The following is a 20,448-nucleotide window of genomic DNA, read 5'->3' as shown; positions in this document are numbered from 1 at the left end:
CATACCTGGGCAATTTTCCACATTGTCGGGTAGATGCCAGTGTTGTAGCTGTACTGGAACAGTTTGGCTAGAGGCACGGTTAGTTCTGGAGCACAAGTCTTCAGCACTACAGCTGGGATGTTGACGGGGCCCTTAGCCTTTGTTGTATCCAGTGCACTCAGCCATTTCTTGATATCACGTGGAGTGAATCAAATTGGCTGAAGACTGGCTTCTGTGCTGGTGGGGATATTGAGAGGAGGCCGAGATGGATCATCCACTCGGCACTTCTGGCTGAAGATGGTTGCAAACGCTTCAGCCTTGTCTTTTGCACTCACGTGCTGGACTCTGCCATCATTGAGGATGGGGATGTTCACAGATCCTCCTCCTCCCGTTAGTTGTTTAATTGTCCACCACCATTCACGACTGGATGTGGCAGGACTGCAGAGCTTTGATCTGATCCGTTGGTTGTGGAATCGCTTAGCTCTGTCTATAGCATGTTGCTTTCGCTGTTTAGTATGCATGTAGTCCTGAGTTGTAGCTTCACCAGGTTGGCACCTCATTTTTAGGTACGCCTGGTGCTGCTCCTGGCATGCTCTTCTACACTCCACATTCTACCAGGGTTGATTCCCTGGCTTGTTGGTAATGGTAGAGTGAGGGATAAGCTGGGCCATGAGGTTACAGATTGTGCTGGAATACAATTCTGCTGCCACTGATGGCCCACAGCGCCTCATGGATGCCCAGTTTTGACCTGCTAGATCTGTTCCGAATCTATCCCATTTAGCACGGTGGTAGTGCCACACAACATGTTGGATGGTGTCCTCAGTGGAAAGAAGTGACTTCGTCTCCATGAGGAATGTGCGGTGGTCACTCCAACCAATACTGTCATGGACAGATGCATCTGTGACAGGTAGATTAGTGAGGATGAGGTCAGGTAGGTTTTTCCTCTTGTTGGTTCATTCACCAGCTGCCGCAGGCCCAATCTGGCAGCTATGTCCTTCAGGACTCGGCCAGCTCGGTCAGTAGTGGTGCTACCGAGCCACTCTTGGTGATGGACATTGAAGTCCCCCACCCAGAGTACATTCTTGAGGCACCCAGAGTGCCCTTGCTACCCTCAGTACTTCCTCCAAGTGGAGAAGGACTGATTCATCAGCTGAGGGAGGACGGTAGGTGGTAATCAGCAGGAGGTTTCCTTGCCCATGTTTGACCTAATGCCATGAGATTTCATGGGGTTCGGAGTCAATGTTGAGGACTCCCAGGGCCACTCCCTCCTGACTGTATATCACTGTACTGCCACCTCTGGTGGGTCTGTCCTGCCGGTGGGATAGGACATACCCAGGGATGGTGATGGAAGAGTCTGGGATGTTGGCTGAAAGATATGATTCTGTGAGTATGGCTATGTCAGGCTATTGCTTGACTAGTCTGTGGGACAGCTCTCCCAATTTTGGCACAAGTCCCCAGATGTTAGTGAGGAGGACTTTGCAGGGTCGACTGGGCTTGGTTTGCCTTTGTCGTGTCCGGTGCCTAGTGGTCCGATGCCGGGTGGTTCGTCCGGTTTTATTCTTATTATGACTTTTTGTCGCGAGATTGTACAACTGAGTGGCTTGCTTGGCCATTTCAGAGGGTGATTAAGAATCAACCACATTGCTGTGGGTCTGGAGTCACATATAGGCCAGACCGGGTAAGGGCGGTAGGTTTCCTTCCCTAAAGGACATTAGTGAACCAGATGGGTTTTTACGACAATCCGGTAGTTTCATGCACACCATTACTGATACTAGTTTTTTTTTATTCCAGATTTTTATTTAATTAATTGAATTTAAATTCCCCAGCTGCCGTGGCGGGATTTGGACTCATGATTCCGGATTATTAGTCCAGGCCTCTGGATTGTTTCCAGCACTTTCTGTTTTCATTTAATCTACTCCAAGGATTGCGCAGTTAACTGTGCAGCTCATATTCAGCACTTCTGCATGCTGATATCATGACCCCTTCAATACTTCTCAAAATCCTCTGATTGCATTTGGTTTAATGATCAAGTGTCAGCCTTGACCAAGTGGTAGATAAAAGAACAAAAGACTTGCATTTGTACAGCACCTTTCACAACCTCAGAACCTCCCAATTGCTTCACAGCCAATGAAGCACTTATGAAGTGTAGTCACTGTTGTAATGTAGGAAACGCAGCAGCCAATTTGCGCACAGCAAGATCCCACAAACAGCAAGGAGATAAATGACCAGATCGCCTGGTAAAGCTCCCTCTACAACGTCCTGTCAAACACTCCCAGGGCAGGTACAGCACAGGTTAGATACAAAGTGAAGCTCCCTCTACACTGTTCCATAGTGCACTCAATTTTCAGCTACACCCTGAGTTAGACGCAATGTTGAGCTTCCTCCAACGATGTCTCACAGCCACAGTCTCAGAAGATTACCCCCAATTGTGCCAGTGTGACATTTCTATTTCATGCATGAGGCTTCCCTATGGTCTCCCAGAGTAACCCGGACAATTTATATTAAATGTTGGTCAGTTTCCTCTTGCATTTACTGATGCTGATGGGCCCTGTGGGACTGTCTGACAGCGGCTGATGGACAGAGGGAAATGTCAGTATTTCAACCAATGTTAATTCATTCACAGCAATGTTTCGGAGAGCTGACAGATGAAAAAATTGCATCTTCAATTGCAGCAGGCGACCGAATATAGAGATCCATCTGACTCGGCGTGGAGAGCATATTGATTGTCCAACAACTGAGGTGCAGGGTTCACTGCTATTTAGAGTCCAGTACTGCTGTGCTTGACCATTACAAGCTGTATTGGTAGCAGTGCCTTCAGCCGTCTAGGTCCTAAGCTCTGGACTTCCCTCCCTGAACCTCTCCACCTCTCTACCTCTCTCTTCTCCTTTAAGAAGCTCCTTAAAACCTAGCCCTTTGATCAAGCTTTTGGTCACCTGTCTTAATATCTCTTTATGTGGCTCGATGTCAGTTTTTGTCTGATTACATTCCTGTGAAGCGTCTTGGAATGTTATAGGCGCTATATAAATGCAAGCTGTTGTTGTTATTGTATTATGACCTGCATGGTTCAGTCTCTCAGTTCCCTATTAGGAACAGGGAGCTGCAAACTGTATATCAGCTTGTCTCAGTTGGTAACTCCATCTCTGAGTCAGAAGGTTGTAAGTTTGAGTCATCGAGGTTTGAGCATATATTCCCGGCTGACTCTGCAGTGCAGTACTGAGGGAGTACAGCATTGTTGGAGGTGCCGTCCTTTGGTTGAGTTGATACGCCTGCTCTCTGGGAATCTGAATTACAACAAGACCAATATAATGGCAGTTTTATAGAGTGATGAACATGTGGCATAGACTATGGGAAGCAGAAAACCTGGACCCACTTGAAGCTGCTCTTATATTGTGCAAGACCTGTGCTCATACCACTGGCTGCCGATGTGTGAGTCTCGTTCATCTCAGAGTAAACTTTCTGGATTCACTAAAGATGGCCACTTAACCCAATATCAGGCCCCACTCCAGAGACTTGAGCACATAATCTAGGCTGACACTTCAGTGAGGGAGAGTTGCATTGTCGGAGGTGCCGTCTTTCAGATGAGATGTTAAAACGAGATCCAGTCTGCCCTCTCAGGTGGACGTAAAAGATCCCAAGGCACTATTCGAAGAAGAGCAGGAGAGTTCTCCCCAGTGTCCTGGAGAATATTTATCCCTCAACCAACATCACTGAAACAGTTTAATTGGTAATTTGTCTCATTGCTGTTTGTGGGACCTTGCTGTGCGCAAATTGCCTGCTGCGATTCCCTACATTACAACTGTGACTACACTTGAACAAATACTTCATTGATGTCCTGAGGTTGTGAAAGGTCCATATAAATGCAAGTTTTTTCTTTAAAAGCAGCTTTAGAAACAGTTGGATACTGTGATGGACTGTAAATTCTTTCTGGGTGGATGAACTAGGCTCAGCTGAATGGCCTTCTTCACCTGTATTTATCCTACGATCTTGTGAAACGGCATCGTAAATACATTGCTTTGTTTACTAAGATTCACAACATTATGCCTCTCAAAGACTTTGAGGGAAGTTTCCCTTTTGTTACGTACTGTGATGTCACCTCCTGCAGCCCAGGCACACATTATACGTCTGCAATAACCTTGTTTGTGCCATTGCTGCAGGTGTTTGCATGTCTGCAGCTTTTATTTTGTTCATTTTTGGGATGAGGGCATCGCTGACAAGGCCGGCATTTATTGCCCATCCCTAATTGCCCTGAGAAGGAGGTGGTGGGCCTCCTTCTTGAAAGCTGCTTATTACAACTGAGTGGTTTGCTAGGCCACTTCAGAAGGCAGTTAAGAGTCAACCAGGTTGGTGTGTGACTGGAATCATATATAGACCAGTCCCGTAATGATGGCAGGTTTCCTTCCGAAAAGGACATTAGTGAACCAGTTGGGTTTTTATGATAATTCAACAACTTCATGGTCACTTTTACTGATACCAGTTTTTTTTTAATTTCCATTTTTTAAAAACTGAATTCAAATTCTTAAACTGCCGGGGTAGGATTTGAACCCATGTTCTCTGGATTATTAGTCCAGTAACAGAACCACTGTGGTACTGTACCCTTGCTCAAATATTAAAGGCATGTGAGTGGCATAAGCAATTTCCCCAAAATAAGTGCATGCATGCTATGATAGAGCTTCCTCTACACTGTCCCCTCAAACACTCCCAGGGCAGGTGCTGCACACGTTAGATACAGAGTAAAGCTCCCTCTACACTGTCCCATCAAACACTCCCAGGGCAGGTATGGCACAGGTTAGATACAAAGTAAAGCTCCCTCTACACTGTCCCATCAAACACTCCCAGGGCAGGTATGGCACAGGCTAGATACAAAGTAAAGCTCCCTCTACACTGTCCCATCAAACACTCCAAGGGCAGATACAGCACAGGCTAGATGCAGAGTAAAGCTCCCTCTACGCTAGCTCATCAAACACTCCCTGAACAGGTACAGCACAGGTTAGATAAACAGTAAGGCTCCCTCTACACTGTCCCATGGGCACTCAGGCTAAATGCTAATGTTCCACAGTGAAATTGTACTCCCAATAAATTTCAAAGCTACCTACAGTCAAAGATATTTGATCTCATTGTGAATGTATGGGACGTAGCTGCAGAATGCAACATATAATCCCTCTGCTTTGTTGGAGGAAGTGCCTGAGATGGGTAATAGCAAAAACATGGCAATCTCAAAGTGTTGAAATACTATAGGATTTATACACAGAGCCTGGCAGCAGATAACACTGACCAGCTGGTCAAAGCCACCAGTCAGAAGTATATTCAGATTAGCCAAGCTAGGTTTCTCTGAGTAATTAGCCTGTCTGATTCTAGGCCTATTGATGTGTGCATATGTTTATCTATCTGGGGGAGGATTTCCTCTTCATTATTGTGTGGAATTGTAATTGCGAGTATAAAGAATATGTTTATTATTTTGCTAAAGATAGAGGAAACTTTCCTCAACTTGTTATACTAGTAAATTTACGATATTTATCTGTTTATCACTCTGTCTATCTGTTGATCTACCCATCCCTGTGTGATAGAAATATTTATCTTTATATACATGTATCTGCCTCTTTCCTAATTGTATCTGTGTCTCTTTGTCACTCTTTTCCATATCTCTTTCTAAAAAGTGAATTTAGAATAGATATTATTCAGAATGATAATTGGAATGATCCACCAAGCAAGGTAATAGAGGTGACAATATTGGAGTGTTGTTAAACATGCAATCAGATTCCAGGATGGGAGAGTTAATGTACAGATGGGACAGTCCGTGATGGGCTTCAATGGGCCGAATGGCCTTTCCCATCCCTGACTTTTCTTAACCTCTTCTGTCTTTCTCTCTTTCAATTTCTTTTTCTCATTATTTTCTTTTCCTTCTCTCTGTCCCTCTTTCTGTTTCCTTCTCTACCAGGGCTTTTTCCTCTTTTTTTTTGGGGGGGGGGTTTGCTTTTTCTTTCTGCTTCTCTCTCTTGCTTTCTCTCTCTAACTGCTGGTGTATTTATCAGTCTCACACACAACAATCCCTGGCATCCAACAGTGACATCACACAGGAATTGCTTTCTGTATTCTAATACAAATTTAATACAGTTATTAAATAAATATTTTCATCATTAAAAATTTTTACACAATTCTCCAAAAAAAATTGAATACAAAAAAAGTTATGCCAGTCTCTTGGCAAAGATACAGTGTTTTACTAAAATAGGTAATAAAGCAAATGAACAAAGTATTAAAAAGACAGTCACAGGTGTGTTTATAATCCTTTGCTGTGTCTAGGTCTCTTCTGAGATTCAGTAAATACAGTTGGACAGTGAATGACTGATAACAACATCCAGGAAGAGAGTTGGGGATAAACCCAGGTAGGGTAGATGCACTTTCTGTAAGTTCATTGGCGATTCACTCTCCTGGACATCACTCTCAAGTGAACAAGTTCCAAAAGCAGCATTTGAAGAGGAAGGTGGAAGAATAAAAGTGAACGTTCTCTCTCTTTTGTTCTTCCACCCCAATATCTAACTAAGTCATTATATACAACATATATCAGGCCCAGGCCCAGTCCCAGGCCCTCAACTCAACTCAGAGGTCGATCAGGTGAGTGTTGAGCAGCTCGGGCTGATGGTTTGGAGTCTGAATGGTTTCCCTTTCTCTGTCACCGAATCCAAGTGTGTCCTTGTCCTTCTCTCTGGCCCATTTCTGAAAAGTGTTTAATTCTACTTCTGGCTGAATTCTTTGCCCAAACGCCTGGTGGTATAATCTCATTAGTTGGAGCTGAGTAGAAAAATAAAGCATCTCATTTATTTTATTTTTTTTAAAAAAATCCGGAGCCAGTTCATCTGTTATTTTTTTTTAGAAAAAATTATTATCGGAGAGAGATGATGTTGGGACGGTGGCTGTTTCTACCGAGGCCTGGAGTATCTGGTGCGTTTAGTCCTGCTGGAGAAAGGGTAGTTGATGAACTCAAAGTGTCTGTGGGTGTCCAAGGAGGACAGGTGGCCTTTGGGCAATCTCTTCATGAAGTGCACCTCCCTCTGATGCTGCCTGGTCTTGGAGCCTTTCCTGGGCCTCCCTTTCCGGGTGAAAGCCATGAACCAACCCTCGTACTTGGCGTTCTGCAGCGCCGTGTAGTTATTCTCCAGCACAATCTCGGTGAAGACACAATCCTTGCTCTTCCCGCTCCGCTGCACAGAGAAACACAACAATAAATACAGGTCCGATTCAGACTAAACTCCAACAAACGTGTGTTTAGTGGATCATTTCCAATGTCTTGTGTGCGTTGCATTTTTTTTTCAAGTTAAGATGAAAAGTAGTTTTTAAAAAATAATATTTAAAGTCCTTGATAGACTCCGATACATTGATATCGATTAGTATCGGTCAAGAATGTGATCGCCCTATTGGTTCCAGGCCTGCGAAAAACTCCCAGATTGCAAAAACTAACAAAAAAGAGATTGTGTGAGAGAGAGGGGGAGAGATAGATACCGAGGGAAAGTGTAGAGACAGAAAGGGGGAAATGAAAGAAAAGGCTAGAGAGAGAAACAGAACGAAAGAGGGAGAAGGAAATAGGGTGAATTAGAGTCAAAATGAAATATAGAGAGGAAAGAAAGAGTGAATTAAGGGAGAGAGGAAAGGAAAAGTAAGATTAAAATTAGAGACAGGCAGAATGAGAGGACGTTGTGTTTTGGGAATAGCTGTCTTGGTCCTTGAGACATTAATGAGTGAGTGGCGGGGTAGGTGTGCGAAATGTACAAACACTCTTGACCCATGAAGTGTAGAACCAGCCGCCTCCTCGCTGTGGCATATATCAGTTTCCTTCTGCAGGGTACCCCCTCCCCGGCCCGTGTGCACGGCCCAGTACTGGGCACTGTGAATCACAACTTGTCACAAGGAATAATATCACCTCCACAGCAAACAGATGGCCGAGCAAGCGGGGGCGCGGGGCTCGGGGGGGCTCCCGTACATATGTGTTCGCTATTGGTCACAGTTAAGCTGCAAGTATCCGGGACTCAACTATTCGATGTGACACGGAATTAGACAAGTGGAAGGGGGGAAGAGCAGCAAGTCCTCCACTCCATCCCCACACAACCCTTCAGATCAACCTTCAGATCCCAGCACCAGACACAAAGGAGTCAGCCCTCCAAATGCTTATGTCCCCTTAATATTTAATGCACCACAGAAACAAACAGATGGGCATTAGAATTATATCCATATAGTTATGTTCTTTCTATCCAGCTATCATGACTATAGTAATTAACATACATAAAATAATTAACAATTTCATACGCATATATTCCTAACCAAATTAAAATTTAGTATTTATCTATATATAATCAATGTAATAGACATTATATAGCAAACAGTATGAAAAACTGTTTAGAACAATCTATGTATATAGAAATCTAAACCATTACACGGTCAGAATTAAATATTTTATAGCTAACACGAGTTTTAATTCCCTATAATTTTAATGATCGTGTGTGTGTTTTTCTCCTTAACTCGAGGGTCGACTCGCTGCGATCTCTCAGCAGTCGAGCAGTTTCCACTGTAAACTGTGTGTGTCAGTGTGGGGAGCTGGAGAATGTTTAACCCCCCCTCCCAGTCAAGGAGGAGGCGGCGGGACTCTCCCCATCTCCGCGGGGTCACCCACAGCTTTCAGTTTAGATGTAAATTTTAATCCTGTGTGTTAGTAAAGATCGAGGTTGGGTAGGGACTGAAGGAAAGTCAGAACCCAGCTTTCTCAATGAGTGGGGTGAGATGCTCGGGCCGGCGAAGGTTTTCGAGCGTTAGGACCACGGTCCGCTGTTTGAAACACAGCTGGCAACATTCCTGGTGGAAAAGGCGGCTCAGTCTCAGGTGGGGTCGTCAAACCTTATTTATATCATCACTTAAGAATGGGAGCGAGGGGTAAGGAAGAGGGGAGGCGGCCGGTTCTCCCCGACACCGCAGCTAGCTTTCTAATACCGCTTTCTTAATCAATCACCTAACCTCACCAAAAAAGAACCCTCCGCTGCTGTTAGAAAGCTTGCGCCCTTATCCAAAGGACTATCCCTTCCTCCGATGAGAGGGACATAGCGAACAACACTGTGCTGACATTCTGCAGGGAGCAGCGTGTAATCCGGGATAATAAGGCAGTCATTCAGGGCTTGTAACACCGACAGTATTACATCGGCCTTTCATTCAAACTTACCTTTTCTCCTTTGTATCACTTTCTACTACTTTTGCTTCACCCTCCCTTCTCTTGACTTTTTTTGTGTCCACCTCTTCTTTCTCCTTCCATTTCTGTTTCTCTCGCCGTTTCCCTTTTCTGCCTCGCTGTCTCTTCCTCTATTACCGTTTCTCTCTCCTGCTTGTTTCTTTGTCTTTCTCACTCTTATCTAAGTCTGTCTGTCTCTTCCGTTTTTCTCTCTCTGTCACACCGTTTCTTCCTCTCCACTCTATTACTGTTTGTTACTCTGTCACTATCTGGTCCCCCACCACCTTTCTATCTTTATTACCGTTTCTCTCCATGGCTCTCTCTCTCGCCCTCTCCACTTTATTACCGTTTCTCTCTCTTCCATTAACCTTTTCTCTCCCCTTACTCACTATTTCTAACTATTACTGTTTCTCTCAACTTCTCTTTCTCTGGTCCTGCTTCTATCTCTATTGCCTCCCTCCCTATTACTTTCTTCCCCCGTATTTCTCCCTGTCTCCCTCTCCACTCTCTATTTCTGTTCTCTCCGTCTGTCTCAGCTTTCCTTCTCCTCTCTCGTCCTGAAATGATGTTGTGCAATATTAGTAAGAAACACTTACTTCATCTGATTATTTAAAACAATTTAATGCCTCCATTAAAATAGGGGAAAGACATTTCACGTGCAAATATTAATATAATGATTATTGGCATCACACAATGTAATTTCAAGGCACTTGTCTTTCTCCGGTTTTCTGTTTTCACGTTTCTCTATTTTCTCTATTTTTCTTCTCTCTGTCCTTTTCTATTTTTTCACAATTTCCCTTTCTGCCTTGTTCTGCCTTCTTGCCCCCCTGCTTCCAAAACTGTTCCAATTTTGTTTTGAGAGAAAGTCTCGCAGCCACTTAACTCTTACCTTTCCGATCAGTTTTCCCCGCTTGTTCATGCAGATGTAAAACCCAGACTCGGCTCCCTTGATACGGACTCTGCTCCCAAAAGTGTCTGTTTCCACAATCAGTTTGGCTGCATTGGAAACAAACGGATACAACAGTGAGTGTTTGATCAGCATTTTTTTTATTTTTACATTCAGATGCATGATATCCCCTCTCATCCTGTTATCACGCTGGTCCCAGATTGCTACACAATATGTGTGACTGTTAACAGCCCCAGACAAAGCTTCGCCCTTAGTTCAGTAGCCAAAGTGCCAGTAAGAGGGAAGTGGGCCAATTTCTGTAGTCATCAAAGGTGAGGAATGTAAGTGCGGGAGAATGGAACACTTCCTATTTCTGCTACCAAATATCAGCATCAAACACTCCCAGGGCAGGTACAGCACGGGTTAGATACAGAGTAAAGCTCCCTCGACACTGTCCCATCAAACACTCCCAGGGCAGGTACAGCACGGGTTAGATACAGAGTAAAGCTCCCTCTACACTGTCCCATCAAACACTCCCAGGGCCGGTACATCACGGGTTGGATACAGAGTAAAGCTCCCTCTACACTGTCCCATCAAACACTCCCAGGGCCGGTACATCACGGGTTGGATACAGAGTAAAGCTCCCTCTACACTGTCCCATCAAACACTCCCAGAGCCGGTACATCACGGGTTAGATACAGAGTAAAACTCCCTCGACACTGTCCCATCAAACACTCCCAGGGCATGTACAACACGGGTTAGATACAGAGTAAAGCTCCATCTACACTGTCCCATCAAACACTCCCAGGGCAGGTACATCACGGGTTGGATACAGAGTAAAGCTCCCTCTACACTGTCCCATCAAACACTCCCAGAGCCGGTACATCACGGGTTAGATACAGAGTAAAGCTCCCTCTACACTGTCCCATCAAACACTCCCAGGGCAGGTACAGCACGGGTTAGATACAGAGTAAAGCTCCCTCTACACTGTCCCATCAAACACTTCTAGAGCAGGTACAGCAGGGGTTAGATACAGAGTAAAGCTCCCTCTACACTGCCCTATAAAATACACACGGTTGGTACAGCATGGGTTAGATACAGGGTAAAGTTCCCACTACACTGTCCCATGAAGCATTCCTAGGTCAGGTACAGCATGAGTGGGATGCACAATAAAGCTCCCTCTATACTATCCCCAACAATGTGTCTCAGCCCCAACTCAGAACAACACATCAATGTGTTACCCTGCAGTACAAAATTAAGGTATTAACTTATAAAGAAAAGAAAGAAAGAATTTGCTAAGCCTTTCACAACCTAAGGATGTCCCAAAGTGCTTTACAACCAATGAAATACTTTTTGAAGTGTAGTCACTGTTGTAATGTAGGAAACACGGCAGCCAATTTTGCGCACAGCAAGGTCCCACAAACAGCAATAAAATAATGACCAGATCATCTGTTTTAATGATGTTGGTTGAGGGATAAATATTGGCCAGGACACTTATGGGCAATACTTCAGCAATTTATCAGCCTGAGCCGTGGCCTTGAAATACACCCCTGCCAATGTTAAGCTCTGTATGTGGAGCTCACCAGTGAACTGGGTTTCAGCTTAGTGTTACTTTGTTTTTCCTTCCTCTCTTGAAGCAGTTGACTGTCTTGTTGGGACACCATGGGTGGCAGTCACTGTTTGCTACCTGGGTGTGATTTATGGCTGACTGCTTGACTGCGAAGGACAACACAGCCAGGTTTCATCCTGTACTCACCTGACATCCACACACATGCTCCACCTAACACCAACCAACTCAGAATTATAGGGAACAGCACCCCCTGTATATACTATAAGGAAAAGCAGCACCTGTGTATATTATAGGGAATAGCAGACCTTGTGTATATTATAGGGAATAGCAGTCCCTGTATATATTATAGAGAATAGCAGCCCCTGTGAATATTATAGAGAATAGCAGCCCTTGGGTATATTATAGGGAATAGCAGCCCCTGGGTATATTATAGGGAATAGCAGCCCCTGGGTATATTATAGGGAATAGCAGTCCCTGAGGATATTCTGGGGAATAGCAGCCCCTGTGTATATTATAGGGAATAGCAGCCCCTGTGTCTATTATAGGAGTAGCAGACCCTGTGTATATTATAGGGAATAGCAGCCCCTGTGTACATTATAGAGAATAGCAGCCCCTCTGTATATTATAGAGAATAGCAGCCCCTGTGTATGGTTTAAAGCCTTAATGCTTTTGAACAGTTCAGATAAGGTTATAAATCAAGATAGCAAGGTCACAGAGATGCGCGTGTGTGCACATTGGAACTCAGCTATGCTGCTCCTACAGTCAAATAGCTTCTGATAATCAGTATCTTGGTTTATGAAGAAGGGCCACTTGAGTATTTGGTATTCAACATCTACAGTAGAGATGGGGTAGAACTAAAATAAAAAAATAATTGAATGGTTGACTTGTTCCTCCAGTTTCCCCCCTTCACCCTGAAAGCCCCTACGCTTGCTGGATTACACATTCTTCAGGTACCTCACCTGAGTGGCCATTTTTCATGTGTGAATGTAATTGTGTTCAGTATGAAGATATCACTACTGAGCCCGATCCTCTCACCTCCTGACATCTGCACACACATACTTTGCGACAGGGAGCACTTAATATTGATCAATAGTGGAAACTCCGAGATGACAGTTTGTCCTATGTGCTCTAAGGAGCACTAAGACCAATCGACCACTACCCAGCTGAGATCAGCTAACTGAACATAGAGCAGGAATTGAACCTATCACCTTCCTGGTCTGTGTGGCAGGGCAATTATCATAGAATCATAGAATCGTACAGCACAGAAGGAGGCCATTTGGCCCATCTTGCCTGTGCCGGCTCTTTGAAAGAGCTAGCCCCTGCTCCCACTCCCCTGCTCTTTCCCCATAGCCCTACAAAATTTTTCCTTTTCAATTAGTCACCTGGTCTTTTTTTAAATTCCTGTATCTTCATTATTTTACTGCACTGAAACAATAGCAAGAATTTAAAAAGTTGGAATTAGAAGAGATAATTTCAACAACAATCTGCATTTATATAGTAATTTAATGTAGTAAAACATTCCAATGCGCTTCACAGGAGCGATTATCAAACAACATTTGACACCTAGCCACATAAGGAGATATTAGGACAGGTGACCAGAAGGTTAGTCAAAGAGGTAGGTTTTAAGGAGCGTCTTATAGGAGGAGTGAGAGGCGGAGAGGTTTAGGGAGGGTTTAGGGCCTAGGCAGCTGAAGGCATGGCCGCCAATAGTGGAACAATTAAAATCTGGGATGTGCAAGAGGCCAGAATTAGAGGAGCGCAGAGATCTCAGAGGGTTGTAGGGTTGGAAGAGATTACAGAGAAAGGGAGGGGCGAGGCCATGGAGTGATTGAAAACAAGGATGAGAATTTTAAAATTGAAGCGTTGCTGGACCAGGAGCCAATGTAGGTCAGCGAGCACAGGGGTGATTTCTTCCCATCTAGCTGCTTGTTTGAATGTTCTGATGGTGCATTATCCCTCCCAATGATACAGTGTCCCTCTCAATTATACAGTGTCCCTCCCAATGATACAGTGTCCCACCCAATAATACAGTATCCCTCCCAATGATACAATATCCCACCCAATGATACAGTATCCCTCCCAATAAGGTACAAAATCCTACCCAATAATACAGTATCCCTCCCAATTATACAGTATCCCTCCCAATTATACAGTATCCCTCCCAATAATACACTATCTCTCCCAATGATACAGTATCCCACCCAATTATACAATATCCCACCCAATGATACAGTATCCCTCCCAATGATAAAATATCCCTCCCAATTATACAGTATCCCTCCCAATAATACACTATCTCTCCCAATAATACAGTATCCCACCCATTTATACAGTATCCCTCCCAATGATAGAGTATCCCACCCAATGATAGAGTATCCCACCCAATGATACAATATCCCACCCATTTATACAGTATCTCTCCCAATAATACAGTATCCCACCCATTTATACAGTATCCCTCCCAATAATACAGTATCCCGCCCAATGATACAGTTTCCCACCCAATGATACAGTATTCCCCAATAATACAGTATCACTTCCAATGATACAGTATCCCCGATGATACAGTAGGGCTGATTTTAACTACTGGCAGAGAACTGGTGGGCATTGGGCAAAGCATGCCCACAGCCTGCCCATTCTTGCTGGCTGGAGTCCCAGGAAGTGTCATACAGGCAGGTTAACTAATACCACCCAGCATGATATCAACCCATTAGTTCTTCACTGCATCATCAATTTAAGTTTCTCTCCTGAAACTCACACCTGCCTGACTCACTGTTATAACAGTGCCCAGACTCAGCACTCCCTCAACCAGGTGGCAGGTATGTTTCCTATGCGTCACAACAGCCTCATCCTACCAGATATTCCTTTCTCCTGTAAAAGGTCAGCCTGTAATTGAACACGGACACGGGAAGGATTGGGTTGAACTGTCATTGAAAACCTAGCTTCTGGGAATCGCACAAGAGGGAGTCAGACTCCCATAGTATATCTAATTTTTTGTCTAAAAGACTCAGCTGATCTGAACTGTTCTTTGCCCCTGTGCATAATGTAAGGGGACGACTCTGATTGAGATTGGAACTCTCTTTTCATGCATTAAGGACAAAGCAAGAGTGCACAGCTTGGGCGAGCTGTAGGGAGGACAGATGATTGACCCCCTCCAATTCCAACAAGAGCACAGAAAGACTTGGAGAAATCATATTGGAATATCAGCAGGTAGAAAACAGCTTTCTCACAGCCTCATGCATGTTACAGTAAACCTGCTGTAAACCCTGCGCTTGAACCTCTGTGTTCTGGTGGACGAAGTTCCAGGTAACACCACTGCCTGGGAGAAAGGTTCAGGGGCAGGAGAAGCTGTGCATTAAGCTTCATCACTCCCATTCTGCACAGACCTTTTGAACTGATGTAGTGACAGCAATGACAAATCTGTGCAATAAATTATAAATGAAAGAAAAGTAAATTCTTGCATTTATGTATTGTCTTTCACGACCTCAGGATGTCCTAAAGTGCTTCCCAGCCAATGAAGTATTTTGAAGTATAGTCACCATTGTAGTATAGGAAATGCGGCAGCCAAATTATGCACAGCAAGCTCCCACAAACAGCAATGATGAATAATGCAGTTTTAGTGATGTTGGTTGAGGGATAAATATTGGCCAGAACACCAAGGACTTCTCCCATGTTCATCTTCAAAAAGTGCCATAGGATCTTTTGCATCCACCTGAGAGGGCAGATGGGGCTTCAGTTTAATGTCTCACCCAAGAGACGGCACCTCCAACAGTGCAGCACTCCCTCAGTACTGTACTGAACTATCAGCCGAGATTATGTGCCCAAATGTCTGGAGAGGGACTTGAATCCACAAAATTCTGACTCAGAGGTGAGAGTGCTACCAACTGAGCCAAGATTGATACCTCACAATAAAACAGTCCTTACAGGGAATAGAGTCATAATAGTGCAATATTATGGAGCAAGATGTAAAGAGAAATCTCTTCTGGAGTTTTGCTTCATTAATGAACTATTTAATTAATTATATTTATGTATAATATTATAAAAGGTTGGTCTAAACTTTCCTGATCAGAGGCTTTAGATGTCCCAATTCCCAAATTGCTAGTCACTGTTTGTTAGCATAGGCTTTGTGATTTCTCTTTGTGTAAAAATATTTAGCTTCCTAAACACAGATCTGTTTCTCGAGCTCTGTTTTACAGAACTCTAACTGGTGAAAACACATGCCTGATCTAAACAGAGTTCTGACTCTGGAGCAGGATCCTGGTGTAACATTCCATTGTGTGGAAGACCCACTTCAGCCTGGTTCATGCAGAACCTAAAAGGGCTAAAGGCACACCACATGTGTGCACACACACACACACACACACACACACACATAAATGTGTATTTACACACCACACACACAAATATGTGCACACATTAAACAATATAAAATAAACCTCTATTTCAAGATAGGCCAAGACACTAAAGGTGCACTCACATTACAGCTGTGGTGTTGTACAAAGTAGTATCACTTCACACTAATGCTGCAGTGATAGTGTAAATGCAGCTTTGCCCCAGTGTCAGGACCTGACCTGTCACTGGAACAAAGTCGCCTGAGACTTCCTGAAGGTGACTGACTCATTCTGTTTTGCTTGGGAGTCCGGGCCTCTACACCCGATTTATGCTTTGCACCGACGCTAAACGTGTCAAATGTGAATGAAACGGCATAGGCTGGTGAAAGGACAACTTCAGACAGAATTTTTTCACATGCAGAGTGATAAACACTTGGACTGGTTTTCCAAGTAAGTTAGTGGAAGCAAAAACCTTCATCTCATTCAAGACTCAGTTAGACGAGGCGACGGGGAATGCAATTTTTAAAAATTCTGTGTGGATGACCTAAGATGTGCCAATTGACTCCCTCATCTGAAATTACTTGCAATATTGTGATATTCACATACACAAGCACACAGGCACTTGCAGCACATAAATATACATGAGTACATATTCAGACACACACAAATATATTCATACATACTCTTATACATACTCACACCCTCACACATGCTTAGGGTGCAGTTACTGCACCTACCCAGTACCCGCTATCTGTAGAATGCTAAATACAACTGGCAGGTTGGTGTTATACTGCTAGATGCCCTCCCCCAGGTAAAGGAAAGCATGTAAGAGTTCTCTGCACACTCTACGGCTGTATTTGCAAGTTTGGTTTAAATATGTCTTCAGTTACCAAACTCATTTTTGTGTAAAATAGCTTCTTATTTTGAAATGTGTTTAAAATAATAACTTAAAAACTTCCAACTTCTATTTGCATAAATGCCCCTTCATCTCTGATTAAGAACAATTTGCATTTGCTCTGAGTTACACATTGGCAGGTCTGTAGCTGGGATCTGTTCCTGAGAGCTCAGGACCCTAACCATTACAGCACCAATCATTACCAGGGATCACCAAAAGCATTGCCAGGACCACTCACCACAACCAATTACCGCAACCAAACATCAGAACCAATCACAACAAAACACCAGCTCCAACCCAAGCAACTAATCATGGCAACTATTCAGCACAATCAATCACCAGAACCAACCACACAACCAACACCAGACCCAGTCACCACAACTAATCACCACAACCAAAAAACACAACCAAACACCATAACCCAAAAACACAACCAAAAAAACACAACCAAACCCCATAACCCAAAAACAAAACCAAAAAACACAACCAAACACCATAACCCAAAAACTCAACCCAAAAACACAACCAAACACCATAACCCAAAAACACAACCAAACACCATAACCCAAAAACTCAACCAAAAAACACAACCAAACACCATAACCCAAAAACACAACCAAACACCATAACCCAAAAACTCAACCAAAAAACACAACCAAACACCATAACCAAAAAACACAACCAAACATCATAACCCAAAAACACAACCAAACACCATAACCCAAAAACACAACCAAACACCATAACCCAAAAACACAACCAAAAAACACAACCAAACACCATAACCCAAAAACACAACCAAAAAACACAACCAAACACCATAACCAAAAAACACAACCAAACACCATAACCAAAAAACACAACCAAACACCATAACCCAAAAACTTAACCCAAAAACACAACCAAACACCATAACCCAAAAACACAACCAAACACCATAACCCAAAAACACAACCAAAAAACACAACCAAACACCATAACCAAAAAATACAACCAAAAAACACAACCAAACACCATAACCCAAAAACACAACCAGAAAACACAACTAATCACCACAACCATCTGTAGAAGCCATAACCAAGGTCCTAGATCGATGAAAGCTGCTGATTAAATGCCGCCAATGTTGTCCAAAGAAGGGAGCAGGCGGAGGGAACGATTCCTTTTAATTAAATAAAGCGAGAAAACGGCCATTAATTCGGGGGAGAGGGCGGAATCAATCGATCGGTTCGGCAGTAAAAGGGTTTTGAGTATTGATTTAGTGGATTGCCCGCAGACACAGAGAGTGATCACAGGAGGAGAGAAATCAGCGGATGGGAAAACAGGGACAAGTTTACAGACAAATAAATTCAGGAGGGACTCCACCTGTCTGAGCGAGTCGAGACAGAAGGTCCGGTTCTTTAAGGAGTGTGCGGAGCATAAAATAAAATTAAACTATTGTAACGCGTCTCACTCTCTCCCCAGTCCTCGAACAAAACATTAAATTCATTCATTCCAGTTCACTGCTGCGAATATATATCTTAAAATGGGACATTTCGTCAGCGGTTAAGGCACAATGTGGAGATCAGAAGGTAACATCAATTAAACATCAACGGGGAAGAAGAATTATAAACCATCACACAGAGGGACACTGTCACTATTTGGAAACGGTGTAATTTGGTTGTGAGACCTGTTTATTTATTGAAACGGCCTCTGCCTCTCAGCGAGGCCAGCCTGTCCCATCGGTTCGCCGCTTGGTATCTTGAGGGTTTGAGGATTTTCAATCCCCTCTCCCCGCCCCACTGGATTTAAACCCCGAATCAGCGAATGAATAGAAAATAATTCTTAAAAATAAATAAAAATAATCTTGGCCCAGGTAAAGGGCAGAGATGCGGGAGACCGTGGAGTTTCCTGTTTCATATCACAGCTCCCTGCCCATCTCCCTGAATCAGGTCCTCCTCGGTGTTTAACCCCGACTCTGACTGAGGTGATGCTGAATTTGAGTATTTTTCTGTTTTCTTTCTGTTTATTGGTTTATTACCACGCATATCCCACTTGCGTTTCTCTTCATTTTTATCCCATCTCTTCTTACTCCTACCTTTACACTCTGTGTTTCTGTGTTTTCACTCTTTTCTCACACTTTGTTTCTCTGTCTCTCTCTCTCCAGCTCCTCCGTTCCTCCAATCCCGCTCATTCGCGCTCTCTAATCTATTTTCCACTCTCTCCCCAGTGTCTCCCTCCCTCTCTCCAGTCTCTCTCTCCAGTGTCTCCCTCCCTCTCTCCAGTCTCTCTCCCCAGTGTCTCCCCCCCCTCTCTCCAGTCTCTCTCCCCAGTGTCTCCCTCCCTCTCCAGTCTCTCTCCCCAGTGTCTTCCCCCCTCTCTTCAGTCTCTCTCCCCAGTGTCTCCCTCCCTCTCTCCAGTCTCTCTCCCCAGTGTCTCCCTCCCTCTCTCCAGTCTCTCTCCCCAGTGTCTCCCCCCTCTCTCCAGTCTCTCTCCCAAGTGTCTCCCTCCCCCTCTCCAGTCTCTCTCCCCAGTGTCTCCCTCCCTCTCTCCAGTCTCTCTCTCCAGTGTCTCCCTCCCTCTCTCCCCAGTGTCTCCCTCCCTCTCTCCAGTCTCTCTCCAGTCTCTCTCCCCAGTGTCTCCCTCCCTCTCTCCAGTCTCTCTCCAGTCTCTCTCCACAGTGTCTCCCTCCCTCTCTCCAGTCTCTCTCCCCAGTGTCTCCCTCCCTCTCTCCAGTCTCTCTCTCCAGTGTCTCCCTCCCCCCTCCAGACTCCCACCCCCCTCGTATCTCTCCCTCTGCCGACTTTCTCTCTCCCAGTCTCTACTTCTCCCTTGCCCGCACTCTCTCTCTTACCGTACTTGTCCCCGTCTTCCGCCTTGGCGTTGATTTTCTTGCCCAGGACCTGTACATGTTTCCCGCTGGTGCGGCTGTAGAGCTGGTAGGTGCGGATTAGCCTCCTGCTGAGTCGGTCCGTCTGCCTGGTCTGTTCCCTTACGTGCTGTGTAAAATTAGGCGGTGACTGATAGGTTACCTTTAAAGAAAATACAATATACAATACACGTGTACATTAAACAATCACAGATACAGACAGCCGCCTTCAGACCGAGGCACCGCCTGTACGGGAACTTCCCTCGGTCCAAGAATATTTCCTCCTCACTTCTTTGCTTTTAAAAATGTATATATTTAAAAAAGTTTAATCAATTAACAGCAGCCTCTACCTTATAATAGTTTAATTTCTAAGAGGACCTGGTTGTGGAATCTTTTAATAAATAAAAAAGTGACTGGTCCTCCCCCCCTGATTTTTTTCTCTCTCTCCTGTGAATTTATTTTTTTGTTGTTTATAAATGTGTTTCACTAACTGGGTTCCCCGGGGCGGCGAGCTCGGGGCTGTCGGTGTCTAATCCCAGACAGGGAGGATGAGAGAGCCTGTTGCCGGAGTGCGCTGGGTCCCGTGGCCTGACATCGCCATTCCTTCAATTACAGTTCGACTTATCCCAAACCCCGCACAATGCCATCAATTTATACCGCCGGCTGCTAATGAGATAAACATGTGGAACAGGCCGACTCTCAAACATCCAGCTTCACATCTGTCTTTCTCTGCGCCT

General features: G+C 44.3%; 1 protein-coding gene across 1 annotated transcript in view; it reads right to left on the bottom strand.

Annotated features, from left to right (window-relative positions):
* Window positions 1-6,142: 6,142 nt before the first annotated feature.
* Window positions 6,143-20,448, bottom strand: part of fgf8b (fibroblast growth factor 8b) — a 35,379-nt gene continuing 21,073 nt past the window's right edge. The window contains exons 4-6 of the mRNA XM_068002793.1: window positions 19,697-19,874; window positions 10,074-10,180; window positions 6,143-7,175 (exon numbers count right to left, since the gene is read on the bottom strand). Of these exons, the coding sequence (XP_067858894.1) occupies window positions 6,894-7,175; window positions 10,074-10,180; window positions 19,697-19,874 (567 nt within the window). The 3' untranslated portion in view covers window positions 6,143-6,893. The remainder of the gene's footprint in view (window positions 7,176-10,073; window positions 10,181-19,696; window positions 19,875-20,448) is intronic.

The sequence above is a fragment of the Heptranchias perlo genome, chromosome 21 (assembly GCF_035084215.1).
Source record: "Heptranchias perlo isolate sHepPer1 chromosome 21, sHepPer1.hap1, whole genome shotgun sequence".
Lineage (NCBI taxonomy): Eukaryota > Metazoa > Chordata > Chondrichthyes > Hexanchiformes > Hexanchidae > Heptranchias > Heptranchias perlo.
Note: the sequence above shows the minus strand (reverse complement) of the source record. Positions and strands in the feature narration are given on the sequence as shown.